Source organism: Myotis myotis, unplaced genomic scaffold, assembly GCF_014108235.1.
Source record: "Myotis myotis isolate mMyoMyo1 unplaced genomic scaffold, mMyoMyo1.p scaffold_m19_p_11, whole genome shotgun sequence".
Classification (NCBI taxonomy): domain Eukaryota; kingdom Metazoa; phylum Chordata; class Mammalia; order Chiroptera; family Vespertilionidae; genus Myotis; species Myotis myotis.
Genome location: NW_023416315.1, coordinates 54,855,170 through 54,879,147, shown reverse-complemented (window position 1 = coordinate 54,879,147; position 23,978 = coordinate 54,855,170). Strand labels below are relative to the sequence as shown.

At 45.3% G+C, this 23,978-nt stretch overlaps 1 protein-coding gene across 2 annotated transcripts in view; it reads right to left on the bottom strand.

Moving 5' to 3' along the window:
- KIAA1549 (KIAA1549 ortholog) overlaps positions 1-23,978 on the bottom strand; it is a 129,800-nt gene that overhangs the window by 76,188 nt on the left and 29,634 nt on the right. For both annotated transcript variants that reach the window (XM_036329004.1, XM_036329006.1), the window contains exon 2: positions 973-3,687. In XM_036329004.1, the coding sequence (XP_036184897.1) occupies positions 973-3,687 (2,715 nt within the window). The remainder of the gene's footprint in view (positions 1-972; positions 3,688-23,978) is intronic.

Here is a 23,978-nt window from a genome sequence, read left to right as displayed (position 1 = left end):
GGGTGGGACCAAGCCATTCATCTCTATATCCCGGAACGCTTCCAAAAGTGCTTCACGCACACTCAGTGCTCCATCATTACCTGTCACGTGAATTAACAAATGGCTGCCTCATTTGGGGAGGGCGGAGCTGGGAGACTGAAGGCTTCAGCTACCCCCAACCCTCTCGGAGGGTGGCAGCACCCCCAGGGTGAGCAGAGGACACAGGGCTCATGTCACTCAGCCTGGAGAACCAAGACCCAGCATGTTCTCCTCCTTCCCCACCTCCACCTCTCCCTGCTCCTCTACCTCTCCTGCCATCTTCTTCCCCTTGGTTCATTTCTACCCGTCGTCCCCATCAAAGTCAACACACACACACACACACAGGCAGTGCTCATCAACAGTACATTGTATGTAAGTACATATGCATGGCTCACAGCCTTCATGCACGCCCTGTCATTTCTCATGAAGAACAAGTCAGGGAGCCTGGTCCCGCAGGCCCGGTCACTAGACTGGCACAGACATGGCAGCGAACGTACACGGCTTCATGGGACAGGCAGCCGCCCGTCGGCCAGTCACTGAGGTTTGTTTCAACCATGACTTCGAAGCATGGGTGATGAGTTCCAGAGACACATATCCTAGCAAAACTTCTAAGGTTTAAATCTTTTATTTATTCTTATTGCTACTACTAACTACAATAACATATTTTGAGGGTGCTCCTTATGCCAGGCACTGGGTTGAGTATTTTCTATGCATTACAATGCAGTGGGTGCCAGTATCACCCTTATTTAATCACTGGGGAAACTGAGGCTTAGAGAAGCTAAATAACTGAAGAACTCACAGGTGGTCAGCAAAGGAGTGAGGATTACTAACCCAAGAGATCTCTTGGCCTAAAGCCTACACGCTTTGCCAGGATGCTACATATCCAATAAGCATTTCAAACAGCATCTTAGAAAGATCACCCCAACCAAAACAGAGGAGGAAGCAGGGCCTTACCAGTTGTGATCAAATAGGCATCAGGAATTGTGATATCGCACACATACGGCGGCCTGGTGGTGACCACTGCCGGAATAGTGACCACGGCCTCGGGAGTGGAGGTGGACACAGGATGAAGGGACGGCAAGGGGAGGACTGTGCTGCTCTCGTGGGGATTCTGACTCTCGGGGGTGCTGTTCAGGATGATGTCGACAGCATCGTCAGGGGCAGTGCTGGCAGGAGATGTGCTCAGTTCAGTGGTTGTGTTCATCGGCAAATCTGTGGGTGTGAACGATGGGCCCACAAATACAGAATCTGTAGGTACAGGTGAGGGGAGCACTTCAGAAACAGCGGAGGGTGCTGAGGACGGGGACACGGCGATGACCAATATTGTGGTGGTAGGAATGACCGTGGAGAAAGAGGGTAAGACAGACGCGTGATCACCCATCGCACTGATATCCCCATCGGAAGGCGCGGGAGTGGAAAGGAGGGATGATCCCGTTACAGGGGGTGTTGTCTGAAAGGCAGTCAGAAGTGACGCTGAGTGCGCTCCAGCAGTCGAAATGTCAAGGATGGGCTCAGAGCTGGAGGGCACCCGCGTGGGGACCGCCGATGCGTGGGGCACGAGTGAAAACTCAAAATAGGAGGTAGTTTCCGTGAAAACTGAGGTAAAACGGGCTTCAGAATCTGCCGGTGAAACGGTGGCTGCTTCAGAGAGCGTGAGAGACGTGGAGTGGAAGCTTGAGAGAAGCGACATTTCAGAGTAACTAGGTAGAAATGTGGATGCACTTAAAAGGAGGTCTGAACTCGGCCAGAGCTGAGAAAAGTCAAGGTTTGTGGAATTAGGGACGGAGAGCGGAGGTGACTGCAGATGGGGAGAGTCGGACAACGTAAGTGTCTCGACCAAGGTGGGAAAGGCCTGAGCAAGGATGGTCAACACGTCACTTGACATCGGAGATGGAGACGCAAGTCCTTCTGAAGACAAAGGGGCCGAGCTGCTGAATTCCAGCGGCGGAGTTGAGGAAAAGCTGGATGCAAACCCCAAAGTCCTTCTGGTTTCGTGTTGGGAAACACTGGCGCGTTCTCGGGCAGGGAAAAGCGGAGCCTCTACGGAAGGCTCCAAACCATAAGACGTAAAAGGCGTCGGGTCTCCGGAAGCAAGTGATGGCGTGTATTCGTCGGCCGTGACGGAGAAAGACGAGTCGAGGAGAACATCAGGGACGGCCGAGGGAAACACAGCTGTCACACTGGGCGGCATTACTTGAGTTTCAATGGCAGAGACGGAGCCAGAGGAAGCAGGATCGAGTGACACTGGCGGGGAGGGGCCGTGGGAAGGATACGCTTGTGTGATCCTGATGCTCCTCCTGTCCACCTCGGCCGAAAGACCCATGCTTGCTTCTGAGATTTCCACAAACCGAGAAGAAAGTGGAACTATTGGTCTTGAGGGGAAAAGTAGGTTATATTCTTGAGGATCTTCCTCAAATTCAGAGACGTCCTCTGCTATGCTGCTCAGTGGAGAGATGCTGCTTGGTGGAGGGATGCTGCTCGCTTCCCATACGGTCATGGTCTCAGCACTGTCCCCTGAGCCCCCGTCTTTCTCCACGAGGCTTGTGGACAGAACGTGCCGCGGTGATGCCATAGAGCAGGACCCACACCACGTGTACGGTCTGAGTGGAGACGCTGGGCTCCAGACAGGAGTGTCGTCCGCATGGTTTGGGACCACTGAAGTGCCAGGCAATTCGGATGCTCCCCTGGAATTGCCAGGAAGAATGGGGTCATATGAAACATCAGCTGACCGAGTAGAAAAGGACACAAACGCAGGAGGACTTGAAAACAAAGCTGAGTTTATGCTGCAGCTGCTGCTAAAAGCAAGGGCCGTCTGGGATATAGCTGCAGTTGGAGATGTTCTTGGAGAGATGGTTTCTTTTAGACTCTGACTCAAAGCAGTGGTCCCATCAGAGTATCTGTCTGAACCCGGGGCCAGAACACCCTCTGGAGGCGCTGAGGCCGTCCCCGAGGCGGGTAATGGCTGAGTGAGGCCATCGCCTGACGGCTGAGGCACTGAAGATGTGGAGCTAAAAAAGAGGGTTTCTACGCCCTCTGTTCTTGAAGCCACGACCTCCAGCAAAGTCCTGCTTGATGAGCGTCCATAAGGGTCAGTAGGATAAAGCACCAAATTCCTACTAGGGGTTGGGATCATGGCCTCGGAAGCGAGAAAAGTTGACGGAAAAACACTGCAATGACTGGGGGACTCAGCACACGTTGTCGGTTGTTGCATTGTGTCTTGCCAGGCGGACGTCACTTCTTCATCTTGTGAAGGAACAGTGGGCAATGGTGGCGTCAGCACGGAGTCTGCTGTTTCCTCGGGCAGCCCCGGGGGGCTGACTGTGACGTACTGTATCGGAGAGACCACGCGGGAGGTGGCGCACTGAGTCTCTGGCAAAAAGTTATCCATTTCATCGTCATCTATGACCACCTCGTTGCTCGTCACTGACACGGAATTTGCCACAAAGACGCTGTGATCTGCTGTACTTGGGGTCAGTTCTCCTTGGTTAAAAAAGGCTGTATCAAAAGTAGCAGCGGATGGAGAGGACATGAGGTGGGGAGGACTGCTCGGCTGGGACCCTGGGGCAGCCTCCGTTAAGGCCACGTGTGCAGTGCTGTGCGCGGCGCTCTCCTTCAGCGGGTGCTCCGCAGAGGGCGACGACAGGTTGTGCTGCTCCAGAGAGAGCTCGTCTACAAGGCAAACAAACGCTGGGTCAGCTGCCGGGCCAGTCACACTGCTCACCTTCTGCTATAAACATCCACCCTCTGAGCCGATACCCACTCGCTGTGAATACCCACGATTCACAGACGTTAGTTAGATAGCTAATTGGAAGCCAGAAACCGCCAGCATTACTGTCAGGGTAACATCTGCAAATACTCACACATTTGAGCTCCGGCTTTGCTTAAGCTCGTGTGTGTGCACACAATGGCATTTTTCCTCTTACTTTCTAATGTCACCACAGAATGCCGGGGTGGAGGAGGCCTTGGGAAATTGTCTAGTCCAGTGGTTGGCAAACTGCGGCTAGAGAGCCACATGCGGCTCTTTGGCCCCTTGAGTGTGGCTCTTCCACAAAATACCGACTTCTGTGCATGGGCCATGAAGTTTCAATCGCACTGTACATGTGCGCCCACACGTGGTATTTTGTGGAAGAGCCACACTCAAGGGGCCAAAGAGCCGCATGTGACTCGCGAGCCGCAGTTTGCCGACCACTGGTCTAGTCCATTCTCTGGAAAGAGAGGTTCAGAGGAGGTACCTAAATCAAGTACATGCCATGCCCACCCGGAGAGAGCGGCGCTGGAGTCGGACTGGAAGATTCCCGCCTTCACGCCAAGCCCGTGCTCTTTCTCTTCTGGAGGGCTGGCTCTCGAGAGAAATGAACATGGCAACCCTGACAGCATCCCTCACTCCCCAGGTAAGAGAGTTCAACAGCTTCCTGGTTAGAGGGCCTTCATCATTTAGGCCTCGGGCAACCTCCAGGCTCAGCTCTTCCGGCTGCCTGCTCCAGGTTCACGCCTTCCCGACTATGCTCTGGCCAAATGAGCTGCCTGCAATTGCCTGAACCAAATTCTCTCTGGCTCAGTACTAGGTACGTTCTTGTCCCTCTGCCTGGAACGCCCTTCCCTGGCTCTACCCCCAGGTGATGCCTCCTAGTCCTGCAGAGGCAGCACAGATACCACCCTCCCTCTTCAAGTTGGGTTAGAACCTCTCCCTACCTTCTACTCTCATAGCCCTCATCGTGCCCCAGTGAAATGAACGGTCTGCTCCTTGCACAGTGAGCTTCATGAGGACAGGGACAGTGGATCTGTTTCCCTTACATAATGCAAGGGCCAATAAGCATCTGTTACATGAATGAACGAGTGGTCTCTTAGGACCAAGTTCTGATATGTACCAAAAGCATCTTATCCTCTCAAACTCCGGTACTCCCTGCCCTCGTGACAGCTCTCATTATCATGTCGGCAGTTTATGTGTCTCCACCTCTGATTCAGAGAAGCAGGACATGTGGTGGCCGAGGCCCCTGAGCAAGGCCCAGGGCAGAGGGTAGCGTCCACTGCAGCACAGGCTGGGGACTAAGCAGCTATCAGGACTCATGGCAACATCCTCCTCTCACTCATCCCGACAATCTGTCCGAACACAAGGATGTGAATTGGTATAGGGATAATCTTGAATTTGCTCTCTATTTTTCAAGACTAAATTATTTCTATTCTATTCCTGGCAATATGGCAGGCTAGAGAGATCAAAGCCTTCCTACTTCTTAACACTTAATTATGGTTAATAAATCTCTAAAAACATCCTCTTATGGGACTGAATGAGCCTATAAGACAATAGGGGACATGGGCTGAGTGTAGGAACAGAGCAGGAGCTGGATTATGGAGGTCATCGAACACTGAAGTCACCAGGTAGCCTAGAGCAGTGGTTCTCAACCTTCTGGCCCTTTAAATACAGTTCCTCATGTTGTGACCCAACCATAAAATTATTTTCGTTGCTACTTCATAACTGTAATGTTGCTACTGTTATGAATCGTAATGTAAATATCTGATATGCAGGATGGTCTTAGGCGACCCCTGTGAAAGGGTGGTTCGACCGCCAAAGGGGTCGCGACCCACAGGTTGAGAACCGCTGGCCTAGAGGGACACTAGACCAGGCAGCCTAACACTTAAGCCAGAGACCATCAACTTTTTCCATCTCATGGCACACACACACTAATTACTAAAATTCTACGGCACACATATCTATTTTTTGCAGATCTGACCAAACAATAGGTATAGCTTTGACTCATTCACATAGGATGGCTATTGTTATGCTGGCTGTTGTCTTTTTTTTTTTATTTGGCAATCTAAGGGAAAAGAGGTCAGTGCCCCTGACTATTTAGCCAGGAATTGCAGGTTTTAAAAATTCTTGCAGCACACCAGTTGAAAATCGCTGGCTTAGGCCATGGAGGAAATGAGGGACATGTGTTGGGTCTGGACAAGTAAAGAACCAAGGGAAGACCATCTCTAAAAAGTAGAGACCCAGGAAGTGCCACCGTCTCAGGGAAAGCATGAATTAGGACGAAAACAACCCATCCCTGAAAGGACAGCAAGAAAAAGTATCTGTCGCAACTGACTTTGTGCAGATACTTTACAAAAAGTCTCCCCAAGTTTGGAACTTACTGTATGGTCCAGAAAAGTATGTGCTGAGAATCATAATTTAAAATGGACCAGGTCTCCAACACCTATCCAAGCTAACATAAATCATCTCTAGAAAAACACACTCTCAAACCAGGCATCAAAATATTCTGCAGCTAAAACTCCAACAAATGATTGCAAAATTTAAAATTATAAAACACAAGGAAATAAGGTACTATGGAAAAAGTCAAGAAACCACCCAAAAGAGAAAACAACAACACACAAATAGTATCAAATCTGTAAAGACTTCAGATATTGGAATTATGGAATATATTTTTTAAAGTATCTTACATTTAAAAAGAATAAAGACAGGACAAAAAACAGGAGTAAGTAGCAAGAGACTATGAAAAGTGGCCCAAAATACTTGGAGCGGGGGGCAGGGGGGAAGACAAAGAACATTTAGAAATTAATATATATGTAATAATTTCTATTTTAAAACTCAATATACAATATATAATAAATAATAAACATAAATTTAGACATAGCTGAACAGAGATTTAGTGAACTGGAGAACAGATCTGAAAATTACTGAGAATGGAGCACAGAGAAATAAAAAAAAAGATACGTATATATAAAAGATGAGATATAGTTTTTTTAAAAAAGAGAGAGAGATGGAAGATAGAACGAGACAGTCCAACATACATTTGATCAAAGTTTTAAAAAGATGTGAATTGGGTAGAGACAATATTCAAAGAGATAACAGTAAGAATTGTCCAAAATTAATAGAAGACATGAATCCCATTCAGGAAGACCAAGAAATCCCAAGCAAGGTGAATGTTTTAAAAACCCAGACCTACTCACATGCTGATACCACAAGACACCAAAGAGAAAGAGAAATTGTAAATAAATGCAGTCAGAGCATAAGGAATGGCAATTGCACCATCAGATACCTACTTCACAGAACGAGGAGCCAAGTGACAGTGAAATAAAATCTTCAAAATGCTAAGAAAAAAAAAATCTGACATCTTAGGTTTGAATAACCAGCAATACTCTCTATTTGTTAAAATAAAGACATTTTCAGAGAAGCAAAAAGTGGTTATACCAACAGAAGACCTTCAGTAGAGAAATCTGTCTAAACAAGGGTAATCCTCAACATCATTGATAGATTCTGCGACTTTAAGCAAAACAATGTTATCAATTTTACCATAGGCTAATCGATATAAACAAGAGTTAAATTCCTACAGCATCTCACCAACATTTTAACAAAACAACATTGAACAAAACAATGTTATTTGAGGACCTGCTATACTTAAAGAGGAAAAATAATTCCAGAAGGAAGACCTGAGAAGAAGGAATAGAGAATAAATGATAAAGGCAGTATGGTTAAATCTAAACAAATTCTGATGGTATAAATGAACAAATAATACCATATGATTTGTGAGGTTACAAAAAACATAATACTGAATTAAAATAGCTTATTACAATCACACTGAAGCTGGAGGGACATTCAGAGGTATTTTGACTCACTAGCAAAGATGGAAATCAAGAGTAAAGATAAAATTCTGTGAATAGCTTTTGTGTATACTAAAATTTGTAAATGATATTTAGTCATACATTTATATAGATAAAATGTTTCTAGTTGGTTCCATTAGTATCTGAAAGTCACAAACTTACACCAGAAAAAAAGCTGCTTACTTTGAAGGGTCATATTCCTTTCTATGTAATATCTTTTAAAAATGGACAATAAAAGAAGAAAACTGTTTCTTAGAGATTTAAAGTTGTCTCGTGGCAATATTATGTGGCATCTGCTGTCTTCTGTACAAGCTGGCTCTAGGGTTTCTTGTGAGTGTGCTTTTACCGTTTACCTGCCACATTCCAAGCTTGCGTAAGAGCAAACATGATACTTACTACGCAAGGTAAAGCAGCAGCTGCTCTCTTCTATAGTGAAGGTTAAGGAGTTATACATTTAAGAAGTCATGAAATCAATATTCTGTCCAACCATGTAACAGACAGATTTGAATGTTTTCCGAAGGATAAAGCATTTGTGTTATAATTTATTCTGACATATAAGATCGGAACAGGGAGCGAGATTTCTTTTTAAATGAATCAGAAACATATTTCTAAGTGCACCAGAAGACTGCAAGAGATAAAATAACAAGAAAAAGCACCATTTAGTGGCTAATTTATGAGCCCAAGTATCTGATGTAAATTAGAATTCAATAACTGTCTTTGAAGGACAGGGAACAGGGAAGACAAAGTGGTTAAAAGAATGAAAAATTCTGAAACTTCCAATTAGGAAATTCGAGGTGTGCCAAGTGAGTCCCCCCTCCATAACCCCCCCCCCTTTTTTTTTTGGCCAAGCTCCAGGAGAGAGACACCAGCACTGAAGAGACAGCAGCTGAAATGCCAGGGGAATTACTTCTGGAATTAATTCAGGAAGAGCTTAGAAAACCCAGGTGAGTCCCTCTCCCAGCAGAAAAGGCTTCAGGGACTCTAATTTCAAGCCCCGGAGATCAATTTTCAAGCTCTAAAGCGTTAGTTCACAAAAGGTTCTCCCTGTGTTCTCTCAGAGAGAAAGGAACAATGTTGGGCGACACCAGTGCCCCTCAGACTTCTAGGTGCACACAAATGACATGGGGGCCCTTATTTAAATGCAGGGGCTGGCCAGAGAGGCTGGGGTGGGCGCTGAGCTTTCGTGTTGCTCTCAGGTGTGGACGAGTCTGCAACCAAACTCTGAATAGCAAGTGCTGAGGCGCCTTCTCCCACACAGACCACACAACACATGCTTACTGGGTGCCTCCCTGATCCCTCATCCTGGGCTAGGGTCCTGCCATGCTGTTTCAGGGTAACAGGGCAGAAAGTGCCCTCCTGCCATGCTGAGCAACTGATTAAAAATTCACAAGGCAAACGCACAGAATGCACAACACCGATGACGGACTTTGGTGACAGTGCTGTGTCCATGTAAAATCATGGATTGTAGCAAACACATCACTCTGATGGGTGATGTCAACAATGGAGGAGGCTGAGCATGTGCGGGGGCAGGGGGTCCATGGGAAATCCCTGCACCTCGCCCTCAATTTTGCTATGAACTTAAAACTGCTCTTAAACATATTTTTAAATATATGTAATATTGAATGGTACCTGTAATTAAAAAATAGATTTAATTTGCCCTGGTGGGGTGGCTTAGTTCATTAGAGCATCCTCCCATACACCAAAAGGTTGTGAGTTCGATTCCACGTCCGGGTGTGTACAGGAGGCAACCACTAGATGTTTCTCTCCCATTGATGTTTCTCTCTCTCTAAAACCATATCCTCAGGTGAGGATTTAAAAAATAAATAAAGATAAGTTTAATTTAAACATTTTAAAAATATATAAAGCATTTTAAAAGCTTTATTAAATATCTTTTTAAATGTTTTTAGAAGCTTTATTATATATAATAAGCTTTGTAATATATATAATACTCCATTATGTTATATATATTATACTTAATACTTTATGTTATATATATTATATTATATAAAGCTTATTATATATAATAAAGTTTTTTAAAAACACTTTTTAAAAGACAGAGAGATGCCTGTCTCTAGGAACTTGTTCATCTTACACATGCAAGATAATTTGGTATTTGACTTAACTTTTTTGTCGTATTTTTCTATTTGAAAGTCTTCCCTACATATAATAGTCAATCAGGGAGTCATGGACTTCTCAAGCTGAATGAATCCTTTAAGACCGTGGCCAAGCCCCGCCCACTGCCAACAAGGCTCAAAGAGTTTAAGCTGACTTGCTTAAAATAGCACCAGGGGCAGAGCAGCCTGGAAAGGCAGGTTCCTAAGTTCTCAGGGCTTGAACACTCTTTACACCACACCAATTAGTCAAAATAGTCCATTTCATTAAAATTGCTAATGAAGAAATTACGTTGCAAAGCTTGTTATATTATAACATAGCTGAGAGCACACGCTCAGTTCTGTCGCTGAAACCTACAGGAAGGCCTGCATTTGGAGCTGTGAGCCCACCCCCACCCCCACCCCCACCCCCACCTTCACCTGGGGACAGCTGGCAGCTGCAGGCATGGCACTAGGAAAACAAAACCCCTCAGGGGGCTGGCCTCCGAAACCCAAGGGGCAGCAGCATCAAAAATCTCTACAGGGCTTTACTTCAAACAGAACCATTATTTTCGCTTCTTTGCTAAACTGTGGAGTTTTCAAAACGTGATGAGCCCTCTCCACTCTGTGGACAGTGAGCCTCCCACAAAACAAGATCCCTTGGCGTTTCTAGGAGTTAAAAAAACGCACAGACACGGGTCATATTACCCAACCTTCTTAGCCATTTTGGCAACTCGTTAGCACTTTCCTTCTTCTCTTAGTTCTCAGGTGGTCCTCGGAGAGGGCGTCAGTGCCATTATTAAAACCACCCTTCCCCATTTTTTCATTGTTCTTCCTGGTTTAGCAAATGGTGTCTTTCTTCCCTTTCTTTCTCCCACCCCAACTGTACGGTAACTAATACCTTCTACCAGGTTACTCCTCCTTCTAACTGGTACTGGTTTTATTATCAAATATCAAATAGATAAGAAAAACTATGTATAGAGAACAGACTGACAGCTGTAAGAGGCGGAAAGGATTGCAGAGCTGGGTAAAAAAAGGTAAAGGAATTAAGCACACACACACACACAAACTCATAGACACACACACACACACCCAAACTCATAGACACAAACAGCATGGTGATTACCAGAGGAAAGGGGATGGAGGGAGGTAAAAATGGTATGGAGGAAATCTTTTTAAAAATTTGTTTTTTACTTGCTGGGTATGTAGATAATAATATAAAGAACACCTGAATTCCCATCTTCCAGTTTAAGAAAAAAGGAATATTACCCTTACCTCTGGCATACCCTGTACACGCCCCCTCTACTCCTCCCGATCTCCTCCCCTTCCTTCCCACTAAGGGAACCACTATTTGGAATTACGTATCCTCATAGCCTTGCTTTTCTTTATAATTTTACCACATGTATGTATCCCTAAAGAATATACTCTTCAACTTTGTATATTCTCAAACTTTATCAAAATGAAATTATACTGTATGTATTCTACTGCAACTTATTTTTTTCACTATTTTTCTAGAATCATCCGTGTGTGTTTTGCATGTAACTGCAATTATTTTCACTTCAATATGAATGCCTCCCTATGACTATACCAAAACATATCTATCTACTGTTGATGGACAGTTGAACTGTCAATTTACAATAGCAAATTGTTATTACAAACATTTCTGACATGAACCTTCTTACCCATCTCCTGGTACACATGTGTGTATATTATGTATGTGCATGTGTATATGCATATGTGTAGGTATGTGTGTATAAGTATGTGTTTGTGTATGTATATGTGTGTATTTGGGGAAAAGTAGGTTTACAGTTGTGTGTGAAACAGTTAATAAAGCTATTGTAATCATCATAGCCTGCATGTCTTTTTCCATACAAACAACTGTAAATCTACTTTTGCACCCCCTTCCCCTTGTATATGTATGCATGTGTGCGTGCGGGTGAATAAGTGTATACTGATGTGTGAAGCATGTAGATATTCATGCATGCATGGGAACAGAATCGCCAGGTCCCAGGATATGTCCACCTGCAACTTATACTAAATAATACCAAATAATCTTTCCAAGTAGTTTAATCAATTTACACTCCCATTCTTGATTGCTGCAAATCCTTATCAATACTTAATACTCCAAAACTTTCACATTTTCCCTAAACTGTCTGGTATAAAACCTTATTGTTTTAATATGCATTTCCCTGGTTGCATCAGGCTGAGCACCTTTTCCTATCTGCTGGCCACTCATGTTGCCTCTTCTAGTGTTTTTTCAGTTCTACTGCCCATTTCGCTATTGGGTTTTCTGTCTTTGTCTTTCTTGATAAATTCTGGGTACTAATCCTATGTCCGTTTTCTCTCAGTTAGTGGCTTCTTGATTGATTCCCTTTATGTGGTCTTTTGATGAACAGAAGTTCTTGATTTTAATATGGTCAAATTTATCAACCTTTTCGGTTACTGTTTGTAATTCATGTGTGTCTTAAGATGGAAGGTTTAAGAACTCCTTCCAAACACTAAAAGGCATAATCATATTTTCCTATATTGTCTTCTAAAAGCTTGAAGGTTTTGCCTTTCTCATTTAAAGTCAGATGTGCCTGAAGGAATAAGGTGTGTGCGTATGTGTGTGAGAGAGCATGTGTGTGCATGCATGTGTGGACAAGCACAAGGTGGGGACATAAACAAGAGTGTCCTAGACTGATGCCACTCAAAGTGCGGTCAGTCTTTTCATCACGGTTTGCAGTAAGACAGGCACTTGGGCCAGCATGTAACTCAATGCACTGCTCCTTCGGACAGTGGGTTGTGCTATAAAAATGTGCCAGGTGAACCAGGCAGCATGCTCCATGAGAGGGCGATTCACGGTCTGTTCTCAGGTCCTTATCTCGTCTTGGGTGCAAAGAAGTCTGCAGCTCATTGTGCAGTCCTGTCTGGGCAGAAGATGTGGGATCTGTGCCAGGCCCCAGTGGGGTGAAGTGGGCGGGGGCAGTAATGGACATGCAGCCCACTGAAAAGCAGAGAGAAGACCAGGATGTCTGGGAAGGAAGGGAAGATAAATAGCTCCAACATGGGACTAAAGGGAGGGAGGGGATGAGAACATGCAAGGCTTGGATGCTATGACACTAAGGACAATGAACAAGATCATAAATGCAATGGGAAGCCATCGAAGGCATTTAACAGCATGAGGCTGACTTGATCAGAATAATGGTTCTAAAAGTCACTCTGTTACAGGATAGGAGGGGCTCATCTCTCCCCAGTTGCTCGTGGGGATGGGGTTCTTGGGGTACCACTGGAATAAGAATTTTTGGAGGACCCCACGGGAGGATGAAGTATAATAGAAAGCATCATTTCCATGAAATTACACCTGTGGGTTTCCAAAGTTGTATTCCCTTAGTCCAGTCATAGAAGAAGTACAGCTGGGGCTTTAGTAGAGCTACAATCAGAACCGGTGCCCAGAGTTTCCTTTCCATGTTGGAGTCGGGTCCAGTACAGCTTCAGGCTAGCTCAGCTTGTGTTCCTGTAGCATCCAACGGTCCACTGTATATAGGGGTTGGCATGGTTGTGGGCCACACGGGTGGATGCAAGGAAGCAGGAGCGAAAGAGCCCCACAAGCCAAGAGTCAAGTGCAATAAGAGCAACAGAGAATGAATTCCTTTTTTTAGGGGATTATGTCTTCCCAAATTTTCACATTATTGCAGTGGGCATGCCTATTCTGGACAACCATCTCTGTCCCCAGGTTTGATTGACAGGCAAGTGCCTTCCCTAAGTGTCCCCCCCAACCCCAACTTTACTGGGCATGCATATATCTTCCCTTTGTTGGATCCCTTCCCCCAACGTTTTGCAGGGAATAGACGGCTGTTCCCTGGCGAGTGTGAAATTGCAGCTTCCTGGTTAAGCTGCCCAAATGATATGCCTATAATGTCTGGCTTCCCCCTTTGCTCCTTTCCTATCCTATCCTATATAATAAAAGGGTAACATGCAAATCAACCGAGCAGTGGAACGACCAGTCGCTATGACGCACACTGACCAGCAGGGAGAGCGCCGCTCAGCCACAAGCCAGGCTGATGGCTGGTGAGCGCAGTGGCAGGAGTGGGAGACTCTCCCACCTCTGCAGCAGCGTTAAGGATGTCCGACTGATAGCTTAGGCCCACTCCCTGCAGGGCCTAACCCGTCAGTCAGACATCCCCCTAGGGGTCCCAGACTGCTAAAGGGCGCAGGCCGGGCTGAGGAACCCCCCACCCCCAGTGCATGAATGTTGTGCACCAGGCCTCTCGTTATTAATAACTAGCTAATCACAACAGTATCACCTCCTGCTGCAGTGTGAAGAACAGGTTAATGGGGGCAAGAGGAAATGTGGAGAGATCAGTTAAAGGTCACAGTACTTGAAGCCTGAGATGATGATGGCTTTGATTAGAATGGGTTGGTGTGTTTTTAGAACTTTGTTATTCATTGTGGCCTATAGACCATCAGCATCACCTGGGAGTGTCTCAGAAACGCAGCCTCTTAGGCCCATTGACCCCTACTGTGTCAGAAACTGCTTTCGCCAAAACCGGTTTGGCTCGGTGGATAGAGCGTCGGCCTGCGGACTGAAGGGTCCTAGGTTCGATTCCGGTCAAGGGCATGTACCTGAGTTGCGGGCACATCCCCAGTAGGAGATGTGCAGGAGGCAGCTGATCGATGTTTCTCTCTCATCGATGTTTCTAACTCTCTATCTCTCTCCCTTCCTCTCTGTAAAAAATCAATAAAATATATTAAAAAAAAAAAAAGAAACTGCTTTCATCAAGATCCCCAGGAGATTCACGTGCCTGTTAAAATATGAGAAGCATAGCCTGAGATGTTATTTATTTATTTATTTATTTATTTTTAGAAAAATCCACATGAAGATATCAAGTTTGCAAGCAGATATCTGAACCTGGAGATAAATAAACCTGGAAAAATAAGAGGAGAAGGTCTGAGAAGCAGGGGAAAACCAGCAATATGAGATAACAGGAAAACAGCAAAAGTGTTTAGGACTCAGGCAGGGCTCATCTGTGTGGAATGACCCCGAGAGGTGAAGAAAAGGAAGGATGAGAAGCATATCCTAGATGTGACAGCATGTTTGTTTGGCCTTGTGGTGGCAGAAGCCAGGTTAACATGGATTGAGAATGAATGACAGGTGACAAAATGGGGATTATGTATAGACAACTCTTTTGAGAGGTTTAGTTGTGTAGGGAAGGAAGGGATAAGATGGGAACTGGAATGGTCCAAGGAAGGTTGTTTGGTCCTCAGACAAAAGGTAAGAATCACTGAGGAGCTCATTAGAGAGGCAGGCTTCTAAAAATGCAAAACATCAATCTAATCAAGGGAAAACAACAGACAAACCCAGAGACAATCGCTAAAAGTCCTGACTCTTCAAAGATCTCAAGGTCATAAAAGACAAAGACTGAGGGACTGTCACAGACTAGGAAGACTAAGAAGATGTGACATCCAAATGCAATGTGTGATTCTGGAACAGAAAAACTGGGAAAACCAGTGAGATCCTATAAAGTCTGCAGTCTAGTTAACACATTTGTACCAACATCAACTTCTGAGTTTTGATGACTCTACTATGACTCCATAGATGTTAATATTAGGGAAAGCTGAGTAAATGGTATATGCGAACTCTGTATTAACTTTGCAACTTTGCTATACGTCTAAAATTCTTTCAAAATAAACCTAAAATAACTCAGGTTCTCATCCAGTCGGCTGGGCCTGGGGCTCAGGAATTGATGAGTACGTTTGTGTTTACTGCTGTTCTTGTCTTATAATCGATGCTTCGAAACAATACCATAAATAATTCTAATGCAAGTACAGGAACCTTCCTTTGGAACGTGCTGGACCAGAGCAACGCTGATGGAACCAAAGATGCGGAGGAGAAGTAATGAGCCCGGGTGGCTGAGAAGAAAGAAGAAAATGGAATCCAGAGACTGAGAGGGTGAGAGCAGAAACTGGTCAGTTGCACAGATTTGCTGGTGAAAATGGAATTCTGGTCAGGGTGGAGGCTGGGGCAGCCTGCACCAGGATAGGGGAGGGCGTGTGAAATACACATGGAGAGCAGGGGAGGAGGCTGCCTACAGACAGGAAATCTGATGGCCAGGCTCTACCATGGGAACTACAGCCTGAAACCAGAAAGCAGGTTTCACACATCCCGCGTAAGGAAAACTGCGGTGCCCAAATCAGCATTTCAGACTACAGCTGGCCCTGGGAACTTACCCAAAGAACAATCGCTGATGAGCTCTCTGCACAGAAGAGTATCCACCTCAGGCCGAATGACAGATAACTGACCCAATCCCCAATATTTTAAGATCTCAAAACTATGTAAAAACCTCTTTTAGGAATCTTCCTTTGACATCATTTGTTTCTCAACTTTTCTTAAGTCACAGACAACATTAAAATGTCTCAACCGCCGCCATATTTCATATCTGGTAATGGGGTGAATTGTGCCATTCCTCCCCAGCTCGTATGTTGAAGGTCTAACCCCGATGTAACTGTATTTGGAGATAGGGCCTTTAGGAGATAATGTTAAATGAGGTCATGAGGGTGGGCTTTGATCCAATGAACTGGCATCCTCATAAGAAGAGAGACAGACAGCAGAGCTCTCTATCTCGGCCACTCTTGCCGGGAGCCGGTCCATCCTTGCTGTTTCAAGGGACCTGGCATATATGGCATACTGTTCTTAATATGTTTGCTCACTTTCTTGGCACTATGTGTTTTAACCAAGGTCACCTCTCTGAGAAAGGTTGTTTCCCCAGGTGGGGATTTTTCCCTAAGTTAGGGAGGGAATAAAACCCCTTAACTAAGTGCCAGGCGGGTAATTAATCACTTTAACTACGAACAATCATGCTTAAGCTACATAATCTTTACTCCCTGGAATGGAGATAAGAAACTCCCTAACCTTTGGAATAGAGATTGATAGGATTGGAATCAACTGGTATAAATACAGATGTAACAAGACAACAGGTCACAGAACCTAGACACAGAACCCACACAGAACCTAGACACAGAACCTACACAGAACCTAGAGACAGAAGAACTTCGCTGGAGAGAACATGGCAAAAGATCCTGGACAGAAACTGGCCACAGAACCTAGAGACAGAACCTGGCTACAGAACCTGGATAGAACATGGCAAGAGAACCTGACTAGAACCTGGTGACTGAACCTGGCTGGAGAACCCAGACAGAACCTGGCTGGAGAACCTGGAGAACCTGGCTGGAGAACCTAGCAAGAGAACATGGACACAGAACCTGGCTGGAGATCCTAACCAGAACTTCGCTGGAGATCCTGACCAGAACTTGGCTAGAGATCCTGGCTAGGCAGCTGATCAACTGAACGCTGTCTCTGTGTCATTCCTTCTTCGCCGACTCCGTCCACACCTTTGGGGACCCCTGGACCTGCTGGGGTTGGACCCCAGCACACTCTCTCAGAGGAAAGGCTGTGGAAGAACACAGCAAGAGCGGATTCACCGGAAACCAACCCTACTGGCACTTCCATCTTGGACTTCCAGCCTCCAGAACTATGAGAAAATAAAGTTCTGTTGTTGAAGGAACGCAGCCTGTGATACTTTGCTATGGCAGCCCTACTAAGATGACATCTGTCTTTCCTGACTCCAACAAGAGGCCCTGTGGACAGAGATGATCAGAAACAAGACCTGCAGGCCTCAGGTCTCACCTGGTCCACCCCAAGTTACCTAACTGCCAACCTTGTATAACTCACTCCACACTCCTGGGTCTCAGTTCCCTCTCCTGCGAATAAGGTATAGAGTTTCTGCCCTGACCGGTGTGGCTCATTTGCTTGGAGCACTGACCCGTACAATGAAAGGTCACGGATTCGATTCCCAGTCAGGGCACATATGGGAAGCAACCAATCAATGTTTCTCTCTTTCTTTCTTTTTCTTTCTTTCTCTTTCTTTCTTTCTTTCTTCTCTCTTTCTCTCTCTCTCTCTCTCTCTCCCTCTCTCTCTCTCTCTCTCCCCCCCCTCCCTCCCTCCCCACTCCCCCCTCCCTTCTTCTCTCACTAAAATCAATAAAACATATCCTTGGGTTCCTGAGAATTGCCATCAGGAGAATGGGTGTTAGAGTGTTGACTCTCTATAGACAAACATGAAATATGACCCGCTGCCAGTGCTGTAAGGTTTTCTCCATCGGGGTTCTCTGTCATTTGCAATGGAAATAACTGGCTACATAAGCAGAAGGGGGACTCAATGGAAAGATAACAAAGGGTCCACAGAATGGATAGGGCAGCTCAGGGTCAGAACACCATCAAGGCCACGAGAAGCCCTCTGGGGTCTCACTGCTGGGGGTGTCCATCGATGACACCAAGCTGGGACTGCCACTGGCACAGCTCCCCTGGACCCTCCACTCCCCTCAAAATTCAAAGTCCAGCTGGGAGTGCCCCCTGGCCACACGCAGGTCACATGCCACACTGCCTGGTCAACCCTGCAGCCCTCTGAACGTCACACAATGAAGGCTCCCCCAGAAAGGGAGAGGGTAACCCTCAAAGAACAAGTGGCCACTGCATCAGTGGTGGGGGCTTTAATTTTAGCTAATAAAATGCACAACTCTTCAGCAATGGGGCCAAAAGCTCCAGAACATTCCACAGAGAACAGGTCCTGTTCTATCTAAAACTTGCTCAGTTCCCCAGGAGAAATCCCTCATCGTTAGTCAACCTTGCCTTTCCTCCTCTAGCGATGGGGACACAGATAACAATTGTGGCTTCACCGGAACATGAAGAGAACTAATGAGAAACTTCAGAAAAAAGCTGCAATCAAACAATACTGAGATGATGGTACCACAAAGCCTTCTAAAAAGGCATGCTATCGTAGATAAAACATCCCCATAGGCTTCGTGGTGGAATTTAGGGATTCACTGTTTCTCTGCACGATTTTCTCATTGAAGGAGATAGGGATATTAAAATGTTCGGTTAATTCAAAGCGTGGCACAGAGTATTTATCGGAAGATGTTGTGTTTCAATTTGTTCTGTTTTATTCTTTCCCAAATAAAATGCAATCCTCTTTACCAACCTGGAAAGCAAGCCTGTCAGCACTTTAAGTAACCAAAACAAACTAAACTAAATACTCGATTCACTGAGAACAAAGGAGGAAAAATTCTCAGCCAGCCATCTGTTTCTAAAATAATTTAATTCAAAACACAGTCCCATAACAGGGAAAAGGACACCATCGGCTTCGAGATAATCTCCTGTCTCCGATTACTCTCAGAGCTGGAATGGCTCACGACATCCTATGACTAAGCATGAGGAGGCACTTTCCCTCCCAAACCCAGAGCCAGCAGCCACGGTCCCCACACCAACGCCCAAGCCCCTCACAAAGTGACCACAGCCATCACTGTCTCAGCGGGCGGGTCTAATTCCAGCACACAGTACAGAGCTTATGCTGCAGGCTCGGTCGCTTATCCAGCTCTAACGTAAGCTTTTATTTTATATCAAGGGAGCGGGACACTTAAAAGAGAGAGGAGGGGGCGTTTCGGCTAGAAGCAGCCGCATGGACAAAGGCTCTGGGTCTGGACAATGTGGGATGTGTCTGTGCAACAAACAGCAGTGGCTCCAGTGGGCTGCAGGGAACACTAGAGAAGTTGGCTGAGGAGTGTGAGAATGTCGGTAGACAATGGGGAGCCACTGGATATTTTGAGCAAAATGGCCTTTTCATCAAAGTTAAGCTGTGGAAGAATCAGCCTGGCAGAGTGAAGCACAAAACAGTGACCTACCTCACGCTCAGGTACCCAGCAGAGGGGCCGGGGAATGGAGAGAATGACCAGACGTGAATGGAAAAGAAGGTGTAAGTAAAAGAAACCACACAGGTTAAACAGATGGTAAGACTTAGCAGCTGATGGGATGATGGGCCAAGACAGAAGAAAAAATCCGAAGTGATTTAAAAAAAAATTTATTTTTTTTTTTCAGAGAGAGGAAGAGAGAGAGAAACATAGATTGGCTGCCTCCTGCATGCCCCCTGCTAAGGATGGAGCCCACCACCCAGGCCGGAATCCAACTAGTAACCTTTCAGTGCAGGCGACGACACCCACCCAACTGAACCACACCAGCCAGGGCGCCAAGGTGATTTTGAGTCAACTGCCCACTCCAGGCAACTACACGAGTATCTAACCAGCCCTAAAAAAGCCCTGGTCCTCCCTCCGATGCCAGTTAATAACTCATTCGCACAGTCAGGTTCTTCTGGTTAACCCTCAAATCCCATCCCTTATCACCACGCCTTAGCATGGACCTTTGTCATTACGTGCTCTGAACTGGCGCCGCCTCCCTGAAGAGATGGGCTTTCAGGGTGCAGGAGGCAGAAAGGTTCTGAGACACGGGACACCGAGCCTGCTTCCTTACTCACTCTGAGTTTGGTTCAAGTGCCAGGAGAGCTCAGAGCATCCACAAACATTCCTTCACACAACAAACAAGAGGCTGCTTCACAAGTGCTTGAGTGACGGCACACGCCCTGAGCACCCAGGGCGGCCGCCCAGCGAGACTGAGCACCTCCAACATGACAGCTCTCCGCTTGTGCACAGTGTCACTCGAGCTACGTGACACCACCTCCCATGCACCCCAACCCCTGGGCTCTAGAGGTAAGGAAAGCTGTGACCGCCCCTGCCCTGAGCAGAAGTGTGTTCCTGGCCACAGAAATCAGTCTGGGCTGTGGTTTTTTTTCCCCCACCAGCCATGACCCACCCTAAACCCTGAAGCTGCCTCTAGCCCCTCCAACCCATCTGGAGTTTTCTAACATGCAGATGTGATCAATCCCTATCTGTCTATTTGAAGTTTATGGAGGTTTATCACCCCAGTCTGAAGATCCTCCAACGGTTTGTAATAGCCTTCAGAAACCCAAAGTCCTCAGCTGTCACATATCATCTCCCGGCCACTGCCTGTCTTGCTGGTGTCACGTCCCTCACAACCAGCCCACGTGCCGTCCATTCAAGTTTTTTCTGACCACCATGCTTTTGCATAGGCTGTTTCCTCTCCTTGGGAATACCTGTCTCTACTTTCCCTAACTCCCATCATGCTCCAGACTTGACATTTTCCATCCTCCCCAGAATCCTGTGTATGTTTTTCTCACAGAACCTAAATTGGAATTTGGGTCAATAAACGTGATACATCACATAAACAAATTGAAAGAAAAAAACCACATGGTCATATCAATTGATGCAGAAAAAGCATTTGACAAAATTCAACACCCATTTTTGATAAAAACTCTCAGCAAGGTGGGAGTAGAAGGATCATACCTCAACATAATAAAAGCCATATATGACAGGCCCACAGCCAACATCATACTCAATGGACAAAAACTAACACCATTTCCCCTAAGAACAGGAACAAGACAGGGATGCCCCCTCTCACCACTCCTGTTCAACATAGTACTGGAAGTGTTAGCCATTGCAATTCGGCAAGAAGAAGAAATAAAAGGCATCCAAATTGGAAAAGAGGAAGTAAAACTGTCCTTATTTGCAGACGACATGATATTATACATACAAAACCCTAGAGACTCCATCAAAAAGCTACTAGACTTAATACATGAATTTGGCAATGTAGCAGGATACAAAATTAACCCCAAGAAATCTGAGGCATTTCTATACACCAATAGTGAACTTTCAGAAAGAGAGATTATAAAAACAATCCCGTTTACCATCGCACCAAAAAAATTAAGCTACCTAGGAATAAACTTAACTAAAGAGGTAAAAGACCTCTTCTCAGAAAACTACAGGACGTTGAAAAAAGAGATAGAGGAAGACATAAACAGATGGAAGAACATACCGTGTTCATGGATTGGTAGAATCAACATCATTAAAATGTCCATACTACCCAAAGCAATCTATAAATTCAACGCACTTCCCATTAAAATACCAACGGCATACTTCAGAGATCTAGAACGAACTCTCCAAAAATTCATCTGGAATAAAAAAAAGACCCCGAATAGCTGCAGCAATCCTGAAAAAGACCAAAGTAGGTGGGATCTCAATACCAGATATCAAGTTGTATTACAAAGCCACTGTTCTCAAAACTGCCTGGTACTGGCACAAGAATAGGCATATAGATCAATGGAATAGAATAGAGAGCCCAGAAATCGGCCCGAACCAATATGCTCAATTAATATTTGACAAAGGAGGCAAGAACATACAATGGAGCCAAGATAGACTCTTCAATAAATGGTGTTGGGAAAATTGGACAGATATATGCAATAAAATGAAACTAGACCACCAACTTACACCATACACAAAAATAAACTCAAAATGGATAAAGGACTTAAATGTACGACAGGAAACCATAAAAATTCTAGAAGAATCCAAAGGCAACAAAATCTCAGACATATGCCGAAGCAATTTCTTCACTGATACAGCTCCTAGGGCACTTGAAACGAAAGAGAAAATGAACAAATGGGACTACATCAAAATAAAAAGCTTCTGCACAGCAAAAGAAACCATCAACAAAACAACGAGAAAACCCACTGTGTGGGAAAACATATTTGCCAATGTCATATCTGATAAGGGCCTAATCTCCAAAATTTATAGGGAACTCATACAACTTAACAAAAGGAAGATAAACAATCCAATCAAAAAATGGGCAAAGGACCTAAATAGACACCTTTCAAAAGAGGACATTCAGAAAGCCAAGAGACATATGAAAACATGCTCAAAGTCACTAATCATCCGAGAGATGCAAATCAAAACAACAATGAGGTACCATCTCACACCTGTCAGACTGGCTATCATCAACAAATCAACAAACGACAAGTGCTGGAGAGGATGTGGAGAAAAAGGAACACTTGTGCACTGCTGGTGGGAATGCAGACTGGTGCAGCCACTATGGAAGACAGTATGGAGTTTCCTTAAAAAACTGAAAATGGAACTCCCATTTGACCCTGTGATCCCACTTCTAGGAATATATCCCAAGAAAACAGAAACACCAATCAGAAAGGATATATGCACCCCTATGTTCATAGCAGCACAATTCACCATAGCTAAGATCTGGAAACAGCCTAAGTGCCCATCAGTAGATGAATGGATTAGAAAACTGTGGTACATCTACACGATGGAATACTATGCTGCTCTAAAAAGGAAGGAACTCTTACCATTTGCAACGTCATGGATGGAACTGGAGAGCATTATGCTAAGTGAAATAAGCCAGTCAATGAAGGAAAAATACCACATGATCTCACTCATTCATGGATAATAGAGACCATTATAAACTTTTGAACAATAATAGATACAGAGGCAGAGCTGCCTCAAACAGATTGTCAAACTGCAGCGAGAAGGCCGGGGAGGGTTTGGGGGGCAGGAGGTAGGGGGGTAAGAGATCAACTAAAGGACTTGTATGCATGCATATAAGCATAACCAATGGACATAAGACACTGGGGGATAGGGGAGGCTAGGGGACTGTCTAGGGCGGGGGGATAAAATGGACACATATGTAATACCCTTTGTAATACTTTAAGCAATAAATTAAAAAAATTAAAAAAAAATTGGAAACAATGAAAGCAAAAAAAAATAAAATAAAATAAAATAAAATAAATAAATTGGAATTTGGGGCTTGCTCATCTGCCTCCCTAATATGATGAGCCACTGGAAGGAAAAGACTGTATCTTTTATGAGTCTGTCTCCCATGTCTAGCTCAACGCCTGACATGTTCATTCATTTATTCAATCATTCATAAATCCAACAAATATCTTCCGATCACATAAGCTAAGGGCAGGGTATGAAGTATCAACCAAGACGGAAAGGCCCCCTGCCCATAGACCTTACAGTGGAGAAGAGGAGGCAGACACACTAATTATAAAATGAGAAGATCGCTAAGGAAATGAGCGAAGTGCTACGACCGAGGAGGATGGACAGAGAAGGTCAGGAAAGGTGGTTTGAAGAGGTAATGTAGGAGAAGGATGAGGAACCGGGAGAAAAAAAGAGGGGGAGACCGTGCCAGGCAGAGGGGACGGCACGTGCAAAGGCCTGCAGTGGGAAAGATCTTGACAGATGTGAAAATAGCTGGTGTGCAAGGCGCAGAGCCAGCAAAGGGAGCCCGGCTCGGCTCGGGCGAGGCTGGCGTGGGAGGCAGGAAGCCAGTTCCAGGTGGGTGGAGACGTGATTCTAGTGCTCATGAGAGCAATTTGGACGGAGGATACAGATTGGGTGATTATCTGCAGAAAGAGGGTAATTGAAGTCAAATGAACCCATCGAGGAAGAGAAAGAGAAAAAAGTTCGATTCCCACCCCCTAGAAAGCCGCGTTCATTTAAGGGGTGGCAGGAGAACCCAGTATTCTCCAACAGTCAGAAGGGGCC